We start from the raw sequence: 16062 nt of genomic DNA, 5'->3' as shown, positions 1-16062 counted from the left end.
GAGCTTGTCATTCATATCTAATGAAGGAATATTTATTTTACATTTTACTTTGGAATAACTAAAAAGAACTTTCAAAACCAATGTTGAACAAGAAGGATTCTTCAAAGAATGAGAAACTTAACAAACTGCTCCTCTTCAGGTAGTAAAAAAAGAAAAACATCAGAAATTAACTAATTAAAATAAGTTTAAAAAAAAATTGTATTTCAATAGAGATCATATCCAATAACACAAAGAATTACTACGCCTTAAAATGATTCCACCTAAAACTGATTCATGGAGTCACCTATTCAATGAACAGCACATGGATAGTATTCTATAAATGTATTTCTATTTACGTATTGCTTTGAATTCGCCTGGATGAAAGCTGGATTTTAAAGGCTTTGAATTGAAAGATTTTCCTAACACACCCAACATTTTTTCAAGTATGCACTTCAAAACAGATTTGTGGCTAGACACGTCGTCATCAAGGACTTGCAAGGTCTTCTCATACAAGTATAGTTCTTCTGAAACAGTCTTTCCATTAGTCCTTTCAGAAAAGTTAGTCATAGACTTGATATTTCTAGAAATGTCTTCCTCTCTATCAACAGACCCAAAGTGTAACAGAAGCTAAGCTATTTGTAACGACAATATAACTTTACTAATGAAGAAGAAGACATGGGTCATGGGCATGAAGCTTGCTGTTGTTACACTTGACATGCTTAAGGTCGAAGGTTTAGATTTGTGTTTGTGACATCATCATTTCAACATGATTGCATTGGTTACGTACACATAAAGCCAACAAACAAAAATTCCTCACAGTGACATGGGCTTACAAGCTAGTTGGAAAATTTTATTACTTTTGTGGGCAAAACATAAATTCATCCAAAAGAGATTTTTTTTATTTATTTGTTCTTCATTTATACTGGCGGTCTTCATTGAGATCCAAGACCTCATTATTTTAGGGCACCCACTAAAAGCTCGGGGACCACAATCTCATAGAGGGGGATTTTAATCATGCTCAAATTTGATTAAAATTAATAACATTTTGCATTAAATATGACACTATCTAATCTTGAACAACCTTGCAGAAAACTGTACAACAGCCTGAAATATTACGTTTCTTTGAATCTTGACTAACGGTCCGCCTGTTCAGAATTGCCTTTGATTAGCAGTAAATGGAAGATTGATCAACATCTCTGATTTTGTTTGATAATTTTGATGATACATTTGACAAAATGTAATGTTCATTGCTTGTTTCACGATTGTTGACTCTATGATGTCTTTTTATGATGTAAAGCATGTTCAACTGCCTTGTTGCTGAAATGAGCAACACAAATAAACTTGACTTGACAATCTACAAGTGATCATGTGTTTTTCTCTTAATAAGATATACAAAAAAGGATTAACTCAATCTAATATATTTGTAACATTTATAGGACGACATTTCATTGTGTTTTGCTGAAAACTGAATTTCTTCCAGATTCCCTGAGCTGCTGAGACGACACTGTGTGAAAGGAAATTCTGTAACACTTCATAGAAAACGTTAAAGCCTCATGTCTTGTCTCTTGTCTTTTAACCAGGTGACTAACTTCTTCCAAAAAATAACTCAACAATAACTCTATACACTCACAAATCTTCACAAGGACTTTGCATTGACTTCCATTCATTTTGTACTCATTTTTATAGCCTAACGCTGATCCTTATCCTAAACCAAACCACTACCGGTATATGGCTACCCCTGAGTCTAACATAAACTCTCTCCCTTTTGTTCTACTTGGTTCTTAATTTGCCTCTGAACTGTTCAATCTGTAGGCTGTACAACAGCTCCCTCTACTGTCCTGACGAGCAAAAAACAATATTTGAACTAGCACTGCACTGCTGATATCAGCCGAAAGACCAAAGCTTCTTAAATGTGCAGAATGTAATGTAACAAAGGAAGGATAAAATATTGCAAAAAAAAGAAAAATTTTAATCTCTGGTACATTTTCTCTGATTACTGAATACTTTTTGATCCGTCTCTTTAATTTGACATTTTAATGAGTGATTGAACAATGAAATACATAAATAATATGCAATGACAATGAGAGTAGTCAAATATAACTTTACTGATGTGTTAATAATAATAATAATTATTATTATTATTTGAAAATTGTCTTTTGCACTCAAAATGTATTTAAAACAAAATGATACAATATTCTAATTTATCAATGTAACACATAAGAAAGCTACAATAAATTTATATGTTAACCATTCAATGTGGAAGCAAAAGAATCACTGAGATTTTTCTGCATTTATCAGAAAAAATTAGATGGTATGGAAAACACAGAAATCCAGATTTTTAAGGTGACCTTTTATTTTTTTGATGACCACATGAATCACAGGCATTTAAACTAGGTCAGTTATGGTGAAAAGTAAATGTACACCTTGTCTATTCCAGGCTTTTGATATAAAATATATAGATAAATGACCTTGTTTCCATTTGCCTATAAGTTCACAAAATATATGTTTATTAGACTTTCTCAGGTGAAAATAATTTAACTGAAAAATCATATTTGAGTTTAATTGTAAAGCAATGTGTTTTCACGTTTGTTTTTTATGAATGTATTTGTTCTTTTGGAGAACCAGTGTTCTAAGAAACCGGGTATGGGGAAAAGAAATAGGTACACCAGTTCTTCTTTGATTTATATGCAAAACTGTTTCAGCAATGTCCTTGTAGTGCAACACTACATTAAAAGATCATGTTATTTCAGGGACAAAAAAAATGTAGCATCATAAGGACAGCAGAAGCAAGACACACAACAGAAAATGTAAATGAGATAAATGTTTTAAAGGTCGATCTTATAATCAAAGTCAGAGGTGTGTCGGCAATCTTAACTATTCCTGGAATGCCGCTTATCTCACATCCTGGCTAAGGTTTTCATGGGATGGTTATCAATGTACAGTAGTGGAGAAGAGAGTCTCTGGTTCAAAAACCTCAGACTTTCAAGTTTACTGTCTGGATGGAAGGATGGAAGGATGGAAGGATGGATGGATGGATGGACGGACAGACGGACGGATGGATGCCAGGTCACCATGCTTTAATTCATGGAGTTGAGCCTGCTCACTGCAAGTGGTGAGGCTCAAAGATTGCACTTCCTGCCTCAAGGGCTGTCATTTAAACATTTGGTCTACTTGGAGCCCCCTGCTGGCCACATGGATGGTATAACACACTTTAGACAATAATGAATAAGACCTTCAACTGAAATTCTGATTAGGGTGTTGTACAAATTTAGACTGATGCTGACTAAATCCATTTCTAGTCCAAAAAAGGACAAACAGATACAAACACATATACAGTCATTTTCAATGAATTAGAATATCTATAAGTTCATTAATTTCAGTAATTCAGTTCACTAAGTGAAGCACATATGAATTAACTACACCCAAATTGAAAAGAATCCTCCATTTTGATGGTAATTTTGATGATTTTTCTACTTGCAGTTTATGAAAGCACAACATTCACAATCAAAATATTACATCAGACTGATAAAATATATTTTAACAGAGGAATCTGGGCCCAGTGAAAAATACGTTTAACATCTGTCTGTCTAAGATATTGTCAAAAGATAGTTAGAATCTGGCAAATGAGTCTCACCAGAGTGCACATTCTAATTGAATGTGACTGTATACCATTAGATCTCAGTTCTGCATTTCACATTATGATCAAAAGATACTGATCGAGAAAAAAAGTGGATGAGATTTTCTGTTTCTGTTCTAGCTTAGTTTTTGTCCTTCAACAAATAGAAATCTAAGCTAAAAACAACCACATGTGGGGTTTCCCAAGGCTTTAACGTCAGGATAAACTATGTATATCCAAATGCTCAAGATACAGACTACGGAGTATTACAACATCAGGGACTCCCTGACAAGAATATGAAAACCCTTTAAGCTTTAATCAGGAATGTTGCATAATTTATAAATGCTTTAATGTACTATTTTTTCACAGAGGCCTTAAGCAAAATCACATGTGTATTTCAACACACTAATCTACTAAAACATTAAAATAATTTTTTTTGCATTTACATAATGAAACTTAGTTTACATGGCACAATATTAGGCATATGCTTATTATAATTAATGTGTTTTATGTATTTCTCGCACTGAAGAATCAATATACAACAAAAAAAAAAAAGTGAAATAAAATGATGGATTAAATCTTGAAGCATAGACAGGTGTGTGATGAACATAATTTGTCATCATCTTAGTAATAATGATGTCGGATTTTTAACAGTTAATCATCAGATTGGAACAAAGTGTTGACCTTTAAGACGCCTACACACTTTGTCACCTTCCCATAGCAGATCTGTTATTAGCTGTTCATATAGTTCACAGGAAATGTGTAACGACAGCCATTGTCAGAAATTATAAAGGTATTTGTGTGTGTTTTTAAATTTAGCTAATGTGTAATGCCCACAAAGAAAATGCCTAATAAAAGAAGGAAGCAGCCTGTTGATGACTTGTGTTGTTTACACGAAAACAAACAGGCAGCATTTCAGCCCACTAGAGGAAGTCAGACGTCACCTTGCTGCAGCAAACGCTGTTCTCACATCATCTTTTGGATTGCACAAGGCACATGAAGCCAACCAGAGAAGGTATGTGGAGCTAGTCTCTTACACTGACTTTCTCTTCCACAACTTTTCTTGTTTTATTATTCTAAAACCATCTAAAGTTGTGTTGATCCAAAATACTCATCTATTTTCAACAGATGTTGATATAAAAGCTAACATTTAATATTTAGTTCCAAGAATGTAATCTGCTTTAAGGCTAAACGGTGATGATTATTTAGAAATATTTTGTAAAAGGTTTTTTTTTACTTACTTTTTGATCTCCTTACATCTTTCTTTGTTCAAGTTCGAGATCACCTTACTGTTAATCACACCATGTACAGCATTCATCTATAATGCTACCGTCAAATACGATGAAACTGAAAGGTACAATTTGTGAATGTGTACTGAATAATTTTTTTTCCTCTGAGATATGTGTCTCTGTGTTTTGCTTTTCAGATTTAACAAACTTGAACTGACTCAAAAAGCAATGGCTGACAACTTCACCGCTCTGCTGTTTCTTCTGTGCAGTAAGTGTCGTTTTTTGCTTTGCTCTTTGCATCTCTTCACATTTAGGTGGTCTGTTACAGGAAATGTAACCACCAACACTCAGTTAAATGGAAATTTCACAGAAGCACTAACATATCACCAGTTCTTGTTTCTTTGTTTTCTTTGTGTTAGGTCTGACTGTGGCCCTAGCAGGTATGTACATCACATAGAAGATGAACACAGCCCTGAAATCTGTTTTGTACTCTCACAATCTGCAAAAGAAAAAAAAACAAACAGCTGCACAGCTGCAGAACCAAAACCCTGCAAACTTGATCAATCATATTTTCCATTGGTGTGTCTCTTATTGTGTCAGTTGTCTAGCAACCTACTCCTTCTTCTGTCACCTTTTCTGTTTGTCTCCGCTTGCCAGACAGCAACGTGTCTTGCTACAGAATTGAGCCAGGGACAATAGCAGGCGTCATCGCTGCAGATTTGTTGCTGACTCTTATCATTGTGGTCGTCACCTACCGATGTGCCAGTTTCCGACGTCAGAAAATAGATAACGGTAAGGCTTTGAGAGGAAGCTATGCATAGATATTTGTTTTTTCCAGATCTAATACTGGAAATAGTGTCCTTAGAATTTAATTAAACTACATTTGAACCCAAAGGTTCAGGAACACTGAAGCAAAAGACATACACACTGTTTTTACTGTCTGAAGTTAAATCAGGCCAAACTACTCTTGTTTTAAGACAGTTACAGTTACCAAAATTATTTCTTTTTGCTAAATACCACAATAACATTAGCTACAGTCAGATTTGGAGCCCGCATCTTTGCACAATCCTAAGATCTACCCACAAACTTATACAGGATTAAGATCAGGTCCACAAACAAAACAAAACAAAACATGGAGTTTCTTGTCCTTAATCCATTTTGTAACCACTATGCATATGTATAGGGTCATTGTTTATTTGTATTTCCCTGGCTGATATCATTCAATGTTGCTTCAATACTTTCACATAAGTGCACTTGTTCCTCCTGCAGCAAATAGCTCCGGACAGGAGGTTGCCACCGCTATTCCTCACAGTTCAGATGGTGTTTCCAGGCTTAATAGGACTTTTTCCTCCAAAAGAAATGATGGCCATTCTGCCCAGTCTCACTTTAGTTTAATCAGGCCACAGGATATGTCTCCAGAAATGAAGGTCTTTGCCTCTGTACGTATTTGTAAATTACAGTTTACAGAAACATGTTCTGTAAAGGACATGTTTCACTGTGTGTAACGACATCGTCCTACCAGCTTCAGGCAACATCTTAAAGTGGTGTGGTCTTAAAATGTATCAATAAGTGTTTCTGATGTGACATAAGTTAACTTATGATTGGCTAACTTATGTCAGTTAACCTATCATAAGCTTCCAAAGACATGACATTGTCTTGGCTTTCCCCGGTTGTAGAGATAATAATCATTCTGTATGTATACTTCTGATTTTGAAGACATTAAAAAATAAACCTTTGACATATATATATATGCTTTTCTTGTGATTATCGCAGCATTTAAGACATAGAATTAACTTTGCTCATTCTAACTGACCTAAAGCAAGAGGTGTTTGGCCTGATTTAACTTCAGACAGTGAAAAAAAATTGTGAATGTGTCTTTTTATTTGGTGTATGTAAACCTCTGGTTTCAACTGCATATATCTGGCTCCTTTTTTATGTTTTTCATGCCCTATTTTAATTTTGTGTGTTGTTTCTCTCTTCTCTCATCTCTTCACAGCTGACAAGGTTTATATGAATGTTCGGGCCAACGTGAAGAACATAAAATAAAAATGTTTTATTGATCATTATCCTAAAGTGGTGGCTCTCTTTACAATTTTTTTCAGACAAGTATTTTTATAGCATCCTCCATAATTATTGATATTCCTGGTAAATATGTGCAGAAAAAGCTTTGAAACAAGATCATAATTTGCTATCGCCATAATCCTGCTGCTGTTTTCTAACGGCTAGCTTAAAAATATTTTTTTATCACCCTCCCTCATTTCCTCTTCCTCCATGTGTGCGTTTGGCAAGTAAAGCTCATCATGCCTCGTTTGTTACAGTCTACTTGCTACAAAATGTTTAGAATTGCTATATGAGCAAGTTCTGGTGAGCAGCTATTTTATTGAATCCATTTCTTAACTAATTACTCTGGCTTATTTGAATGGTATTTTCTATTGACTGTCCCATTTTGAAGAGTAGATAAGAGAAATTGCTGTCAGTGTCACAACATTTCAGTACAACATGAAAACAGCCAGTAAATATTCTCTGATCAAACTTTAAAAACTGGCACTATAAATGTTACACCAGTAATTTGCAAAAATACTTGGTGTCAAAATTGTAATTTTTAACGTTATTTAATGATTGTGTTTTTTGTATTCTTGACTGAGTAAATCTACTTGTAGCAATGATTGAAAAAAATCTCTTGTTGCTGCAGTAAATGTTAATTTTGTTTAAATGGAGTATTTTTTTAATTATTTAACCAAGGATCCTCACAATCATTAAGAACACCATTTTAAAAAGGTAGTCAAACTTTCATGATGTCTTATAGAATTTGTCAGATCCCTATTTTAATCACCTTTCAAATTAACTTTACTTGATCTTTTAGGCCCATTGCTCTTTAAAGATAAAATAAATAGTATTCATTTTAAACACACAACAACAACAAAAAACCAACTTATTTTTGGGTATTTAAACTTCCCACAAATTCTTGTTGGGGCTCAGTCACATTTAAAAGATTGGTACGTTTCGTTTTAGTTTTTTGTTTTTCTTCTACATTTTTACTAAGTTTTGCAATGAAAGCTTTGGAAATGAAGAACTAATTGTGAAATGAAAAAATGTGGATGAATGTTATCCGTGCACATTAAATATTGGTTAGAACTACGTAACAGCGCTCTCTGCAGATTGCTTTTGATATAGATTAGACTAGACAATGGTGGGAAATGATTTATGGGATTTTAAAAACAAGATTGTCTTTGAACATTCTCTTGATTATGCACTATCCAACTATTACTTTATTAATGTATACATCATCTAATGTACTGTTTTAGCTTTGTTCTAAATAAATTTCTGAAGCCTATGTGTGTTAAATGTTTGCTTATTTTATTTGAATAAATCAATGGGAAGTGTCTTTTTTGACCAGTTATGAAATATTTATTTCTTGGAGGACAAAAAATCAAGTTCATTGGAGGGAAAATCAAAGAATTGAAATTTAGCCATATGTGTTTGTTATATTTTGCATTTCACAACACATCCATTTAATCGGGGTTATATTTTGGTGTTTGTCTTCAAATACCTTTCCTTCAAAAAATTTTTATTAATTCTGTTTGGTTAATAAAATCGTGTTTGTGCTTGCACAGGTCCATTGTGATGCTTTTTACCTTCTATTCTCTTTCTATCTTATCCATCATTGTGGTTAAGAGTGACTTTTCAGCGCTGCGAGCTGTTTTGGAGACCGGATCAGATATGAGCAAATGTCTTGCTGCTTTGTTGATCTAACCCTGCAGTGAAACTGCTGCTTGAGTCATCCCAGAAAACATGCTGACCAAGATCAACTTTATATCTCTGTATTATCTGGCTGATCTGTTTCTTCATTGTCTGCCCAGTTGCTTCATTCTTTAGTACAATAAAATAAAATAAAAAATTTATATGTCGGACACTCAGACCTTATCACTCAGATTCTTTGCCTAACTTTGGAGAAAATCAACACAATATGTTAAATTCCCCCAAGTCCAACTATTTGTTGATAGGTTTAGTTTATGCAGACCGCTTCTCTCTCTCTCTTGACAGGGACAGTAAAAAGGCGTTGAGCTTTAATTAAAAGATTGTGAAATGAACCTTATCTTGGACAAATGAACTTCCAAGACTTTACATTTGTGTTCTTGGAAGTGGTAATACATTTACTCCAGAAGTTCTTACCAGCAATTTCAAGCGTGGTTTCCTTAATAGAGATCAATCCATAAACTAAAATATAAACCAAAGAGTTTATGGCCCTTCCCATTGTCCACGTTAACAGATAAAGTTGTGGAAAAGAAAAAGCACACTTAGGTCAAAAACGACATGCTTTTAACTACTCATTATGTAATTTATTTGCTTTTATTTACTGATGTATTGTGTGTTGGTCAGTCCCTCGACTATAGAGGGGAGACATCTGCACTACCTAGCAAGAAATACCACTTCATCTGAATGATAAGCTGACATAGGACAACATTAATCCAATAAACAGCCAAGAGGCCAACAGTAAAGGGTGGAAGGTTCAGTTTGGAGAGTCTCTCAGGAAAACCCCTCGCTGAGAACTTTACAAATCTGGTCATCTCTGTGGTGAAACATGTGGTGAGGCAGAATGCTTTTCTTCAGCAAGACCGGGCAGAAGTACGAAAGCAATTTATTATTTGCAAAAAAAAATCGAATAAAATATAAATAAAAACTTTGAAAACTATGTGCATTTCTTTGTACTTCACGACTATGTACTACTTTGTTGGGCTAATACATTAGATTTACAAATTAATTGTACTGCAGTTTGATGTGGCAATAGTTATGAACAGGCGCAGGTGTGTGAATCATTTGAAAAGGTTCAGTGTTTGATATTTTTGACAAATACAGCATTTAATTATGAACCAAAAACAGATGTTTTTCACATAAAACCAGTGAACACAAAGTTCACTTTCATTTTGCTGACAGGACAGTGTTGTTACAGATAAAGCTGTGGTCGAGGGCCTCCAGAGTAGACTCCAGACGCTTGCGCTAAACCACACCGTCTCAGGAAACTCTCCGCTTGAAGATGTGATCGCTTGTATTTCAGCAGAAACTCTGGGCGTGAGAGTGACCTGATGCTGCTGGTTGCTGCTGCGTCGTTTGCATCATTCCATTAAAATTACAACATGAGGTGAATTATGGCTTGAAAGCAGAAGGTGAAATTGACACTTTCTATTCCAGCGACTACAGGTGCCATAGATATGATATGTAACAGAAAAAAGGCAAAACAGAAAGACCACTTCCTCTTTTGTCAGTGGACTCCCACTTTGTGCTCCTCCTTCTTTAACAGACTCTAGCACATTGCTGACAAATCTCCACCCTTGTAATAATATTGGTTGTGGAGCCTGAAATCCTTCTGACTCTCACTCCCAGCATCTTGTTTATGGACACCACTAAGCAGCCTTTTGGCAAAGATCAAAACAACAGCTGGTCTTCGGATTCTCATTTCTCCCTCAACTGAGAAGATGCCCGACGCTCTCTGTGTTGTGGGCTCCATGTTCGGTGAGTCACATTCACGCTCCCTAACAACAACAGTCTAGACATATGCAGACTCTGATGCTTTACTATCATAATGTGTTACAGGGTCAGAGGAAGAACAGCAAGGTAGATCTCTTCAACCATTTGCTTTAGATATGTGACATGACATTTTGTTTCATTTAAAATATTTTTTAAAATGTTTCCTCACAGAATGTGGCGCCTGCTACCTGATAAACATGGGCTCTGTGATTGGCATCATTGCCTCTGACATTCTCTTGACCATGTTCCTCATCATCTCTGTGTTCTGCTTCGCAAGTCATCACAGGAGAACAAAGGAGCGGGAGTCTCACGACGGTGACCTTGTGCATTTCTGCCATTTATTGATATTTGTGTTGAATTTTGTGTGTTTATTTTACCTATCCTAGATATTTTCCCTCAACAGGCAGAAGAAATCTGTCCTTATCTGCCTCGAAGAAGATGACCCCAGAAGACACAGAATCTCCATACCAGGTAAAATAGTAAGCTTTGAAATGATAAAATACTTATTATTTTTATAAAAGTATAAAAACTGATGCATATAATAATTCTTACTATGTAAATGACTATATATTTCTATGATTTGACATTTTTTTATTTTTTCTTATATTTATTTAAATATTTTAAAATGTGTTTTATTGTGAATTGTGGATGGTTAACTTAAGTTTCTTTTACTTTTAAGGAATTACATGGAGTGCAGTCAGATATCTACAATGAACTTCGACACTTTAGGAAATGACATGCTGTGGAAAACTGTTCAAATTCTCAACTTTATGTCTGTGACTTACTGTAAAATATATAAAAGAATTATGCCAAATAATCCTTTGTATAAATCTTGCCTTGCAATTCATAATTTAGCATAAATCTAGTGATAAATAGTGTGGAGTATCTGAATGTTGTTTCTGTAGTTAATTTATGTTGTGCTCATTGAGAATGTAGAGTGGAGCATGGCATTCAGTACATGTTGTGTTTGTAAATGCTTTTGTATTTACCACTTCACTAATAAAATACAATAAAACCCATCTTTGCAATCATTGTTTACCTTCAGAAAAATTCTGGTCAGACTCAATTAAACTGGTTTCATTTTGTTTATTTGATTATACTTTTCTTACGTCAGCTTTCATTGCAAGCAGCCTATTATTGCTTTACATCCAACATAAGATTCATTCAAAATATTTTTATTTTTCTTCTATGTCTTCACATGATCAGAATATAAAAAAATGGACACAATGCTTCTATTTGGAGGTATAAAAAAAACTCCCTGCTGTATTTTGAAGCATCCTGTCTGTTGTGAATGAGTCAATACATGGTGGCTCCTGACTCAGTCAGAGGAAGTAGCTCTAGACAAAAAAAAAAAAAAATAGGGAAAGTAGGTGTATTCACTTACAACAGATGAACTGCATGTACACACGATACTGAAAGATGTCCATTATAAAAAGAAACTTGAAAAAGTTGAGAAAATGATGAGCGTCGTTTTAAAATGCAAAAGAAACAAACCTTGGTCTAGACTTGACTGGAGCAAACAGTCTACTGGGATCTGTGAGTGAAAGTAAAAATAAGCAATAAAACATTTTTCTGAATGGCTTATGCTTCCGCAATCAGCTGCTGCATTCCTCACTTGAGGAAGGAAAATGCGTTCTTACCAAAGGGATAAGTTTCAGACCTGATGTATTCTCTGGTTTCTGTGGGAAAATTCAATTTTTAAACATCTTTGAAGTGTTCACCTTTTTTTTTCTTTTGAAAACTTTTGAGTGCCTCACACATGACACGACAGCTGTTCTTACCTTCACTGTTGTGCACCACAGCCAGTTTTCCATTGTTGACCTCTGCACTTTCCCAAGATGTCTCCGTGCTTTTATCTGCATCCACCCTCTCCCCCTGGATTTGGACACTTGTGCTTTGCGTGACTCGGCCAGACCTCACCATTGTTCCCTCTTCACTGTCCAGATCAGTCTGTCCGCCGCTTCCCTGTTGCTTGCCTAGACCAATGATCTGCTCCTGGCTCCTACCCTGAACATGCCTGCTGGTCTTATCCAGCTGCTGCATTTTGTTTGTGCCTGTTTGTGTTTTTCTCCTTGATGGCACATCTGCTCCAGCTTTGAGATCCACAACATCATAGCTGTCGTAGTCTTTAGATGTTTCTATAAGAAAATATATTTCTTTATATGGCATGTAAATCAACATATAAAGTCCCTTACAAAGTTAGTCATACCCTTTCAACGTTTTGTCATGTCACAATTACAAACTTCATTGTTTTTTATAGGAGTTTTATAAGTATTCCAACACATATAACTACACAACTGTGAAAGGAGCAGGATTCACTACAAAAACTTTAATCTGAAAAGTTTGATTTGAGTTTTATTCAGCCCCCTCACTTACACTTAGATCCATAGTGTAAAATCTTGTATTAAGAAAAGTTTACACTTCTTCCACACAGCAGACAGGAACACGTATTCCTGTCTGCTGTGGGGTCATTTAGAGCATGATTAAGTTATAAAATAATACCACAAGCTTTAAATATCTCACAGAGCATTGCTAAATCCATCTTTCAGAATTGGAAAGAGTATGTCACAACAGAAAATCCACCGAAATACATGGCTGTCTTCCTCAGCATTAGTCAGAAGCAGCCAAGAGGCCCAGGGTAAAACTGCAGTGGCTGCAAAGATATACTGCACAAGTGGAAATACTTTATCCCCTCCATAAAACATGGTGGTGGCAGTCTCACACTGTGGAAATACTTTCCTCAGAAAGGAAAGCTGGTCAGCTTCATTCATAACATGAATGAAGCTGAAAACAAGGCAATCCTGAAAGAAAACTGCAAAACTTGTTACTTACCGCAGGATGTAAAGCCTAGAAATACAGCCAGAACTACAACTGAGCTCCGGGTGGAATGGTTAAGTCAAAGGCCAGATCTGGTATAGAATCCAATGATGCCCTCCATCTAATCTGACTGATCTTAAGATTTTTTTGCAAAGCAGAATAGACAAAAGTGTTTGCTCCTACCACCAAAGGTGGTAGAAACATAGCCCAAATGACTTTCAGGTGTAACTGCAGCAAAAATTGGTTTCACAAAGTACTGAGCCTGGTGGAGTGAATACTAATACACAGTCAACTTTTCAGGTTTCTGCTTGTAAAACCAAATGTAACTAATCTATCTATTCCAATCTAATTTATTATTAAAAATACTTCATGTTGATCTATCAAATAAAATCAGAATTTAAAAAAAATACCACTTTTGTATTTGTAATACTACAAAATTGTGACAAATGTTGTAAGGATATGAGAACTTTTGCAGGGCCACATAACTCTGGAGTCTTAGTAATTTAAAGAAATTTAAAACACAGATTCAAACTCAACCTTTGCTTTCACTTCCACTTTGATCAGGTCCTGAAATATTAAGAGGAAATGTTCTTTTTTACTTTTGTGAAAGTAAATATAATTTCTATATATAAAGTCTGTATCACAAACATATTTACTGTACCTGGATATCCAGATGTGACAAAACTCTCCACTGATTGCATCTCAGACAAATCTGCAAATTAAATTTGGTTTCTATTAAATTAAGATCCATTTTAAATCGTTAATAAATACATTTCAGCAAATTAAGCGTACCATTGGAGTCTTGGTATCTTAGTGGTTTATCAGGGTTCCTCTTTGCTGTAAACATAAGAAAAAGGTAAAGATTAACACAAAAACTTCAAAATGACCAGGTGTAGGTTTCTCTTCCCACTTGTTTGTGTCTCTTTCAATGTTCTGATAGGGAACCAAAAGTAAGCTTAGGGATCTAATGAGATGAGCAATGAAGACCTGGATTTATTTTGTTTGTGATGCACCAACCTGTGACTTTGGCTGGTGTGGCTCTTTCAGTAGTTACTCCAAATGCCTCTGTAAGAATATAAAAATGCACAGTCGTTAAAACATGCATTATTCCACAAATATCAGGAGTTAGAGGGAAGGAAATAGTGATAACAATCATCACCATTTAGAAAGATCAACACATGTCGTCTTTGAGCTTGGAGGGAAAAAGAAGGAAAAAAATGTAATTAGCTCTGCCTGGTTTAGTGGTTTCAAACACTTTTCACTACAAATTGGTTTTGAAAAAACAAATATTAGGTTCATGTTGTTTACCTTTTATTTGGCCTTGTACTCCCATGACTTCTAATGGCACCAACAGCAGCAAACAAAACAGGAAGCTGAAAGAGAGCAAAATTTGCTTTCATTTCGTTTCTATGCCTCCTAAGAATTAAAATGTATCTTAACTAAAGAAAAAAAAATCTACAAACATCTTACCACTTCATCTTTTTGTGGTTTCCCCAACTCTGTCTTCTGTTGGTTAAGAGTGCATGTAGGGCTTTTTATGCACTCCCACATCAAGGCTGTACTAAAGTTAATTACACATTCTGACCAGATGGATCAGATTAAGTCTTACAGTCAAAGACTCCATCTGTGTGTTGAACACTGCGTCATTTCTGTGCCAGAGAGCAACAATTAGATTCTGATAAGTTCACAAGGGCCTATTCATTCCCTTTCAACATAAAAACAACAGTTCATAACACACAGATTGAGATGAGATGGGTCTTACCCTCTAATATATGCTAATTACAGGTGACTGGTTACTTCAGAGAATGTCCTTTGACCTTTTCTTTGACCGAAGTCAGCTTTGAAATACAGCATCAGACCAGAGTTGTTGATTTTTTCCCATTTATGTTGACTGATAAGATGTGGCCTTGTTTTTAATTAACAAAGGTCCTTTAGGAGAGAAGCAGTTTCAAAAATGTCATTCTGTGTCTTTAATGATTACTAAATATTATAATTTAGCTTTCTTCCCTAAAACTGAAGAAAAATAGCAAAGAAGACAGCATATACATACATCACATACATAAAAAAATAAACATAGCTTAATACATACAAACTTATTTTCAATTTAAAAAACACAAACATTTTTTAATAATAAAAAAAGCTGAGACTGCAATGTGTAACTATAATATCTAGATTATTTCTTCATACAAAATACTGACTCTAGGTGCATGTTTTAGTAAATGGTTTTTTTTTCATCAAAACTCGTAATGAAAAACAACATTTCAAGTTATTGCTTTTTGTTTAATTTTACTCATAGAACAGTGATTTAAAATCCAAGCCCTTTAAAAGAAAAACAAACAACTGACTTGTTTTCTCCATTCTGACTTACTGTACCCTCATAAAACAGTAGTAGTACGTATTTAATCAAAAGAACCCGGATTTAAATCTTGGACAGAGATGTAAGTGTGGAGCCTGCAAGCTCCCTTGCAAAGGGTTCTTGTTGGGTATTTCAGCTGCCACAATCCAAAACATGTAGGCTGGGTTCATTTGTAATTCCAAACTGTCATATCTCAACCAATAGTAGATGAAAATGAAGTCTCATGGAGGACCGCATTGATAAAGTAGGTACAAAACATGAATGCAGATCAGTAATTCTGTCTGTTCTTTGGAAGCTTTGCCCACTGCAACAGAAAGGCCCACATCCATTCTGCTCTAGCATCAAAAGGGCACTGACTCGTCCAGCTGCTGTAGCACCATGTAAGAGCCTCGCAGCTCTACACAGAGCCCTCACATGCTAAAAAATAGACATACAGGATATCACCGTTTTCATATGCTTACTGTTATTTTCAATTCAGATTCAAGTTTTTTAAGTTTTCCAATTTCCTTTATTAAGCTGTGTTCTGAAAAAGTATACAT

At 35.1% G+C, this 16062-nt stretch overlaps 2 protein-coding genes across 2 annotated transcripts; one reads left to right on the top strand and one right to left on the bottom strand.

Annotated features, from left to right (window-relative positions):
* Positions 1 to 10093: 10093 nt before the first annotated feature.
* On the top strand, positions 10094 to 11369 carry tyrobp (transmembrane immune signaling adaptor TYROBP). Its single transcript, XM_032555881.1, has 5 exons — positions 10094 to 10335; positions 10417 to 10437; positions 10522 to 10665; positions 10754 to 10821; positions 11030 to 11369. The coding sequence occupies exons 1-5, from the start codon at positions 10299 to 10301 to the stop codon at positions 11084 to 11086; spliced, it is 327 nt and encodes a 108-aa protein (XP_032411772.1). The 5' UTR covers positions 10094 to 10298; the 3' UTR covers positions 11087 to 11369.
* A 57-nt stretch (positions 11370 to 11426) lies between these two features.
* Positions 11427 to 15179, bottom strand: LOC116715367 (uncharacterized). Its single transcript, XM_032555880.1, has 11 exons — positions 14638 to 15179; positions 14476 to 14540; positions 14327 to 14359; positions 14185 to 14232; positions 13960 to 14004; positions 13829 to 13879; positions 13705 to 13734; positions 12132 to 12488; positions 11991 to 12029; positions 11845 to 11884; positions 11427 to 11687 (listed from the first exon to the last, which is right to left on the bottom strand). The coding sequence occupies exons 1-11, from the start codon at positions 14643 to 14645 to the stop codon at positions 11669 to 11671; spliced, it is 735 nt and encodes a 244-aa protein (XP_032411771.1). The 5' UTR covers positions 14646 to 15179; the 3' UTR covers positions 11427 to 11668.
* Between the last annotated feature and the right edge of the window lie 883 nt (positions 15180 to 16062).

Source organism: Xiphophorus hellerii, chromosome 3 (genome assembly GCF_003331165.1).
Source record: "Xiphophorus hellerii strain 12219 chromosome 3, Xiphophorus_hellerii-4.1, whole genome shotgun sequence".
NCBI classification, from domain to species: domain Eukaryota; kingdom Metazoa; phylum Chordata; class Actinopteri; order Cyprinodontiformes; family Poeciliidae; genus Xiphophorus; species Xiphophorus hellerii.
The sequence above is the reverse complement of the archived record's forward strand: the minus strand, read 5'-3'. Positions and strand labels throughout refer to the sequence as shown.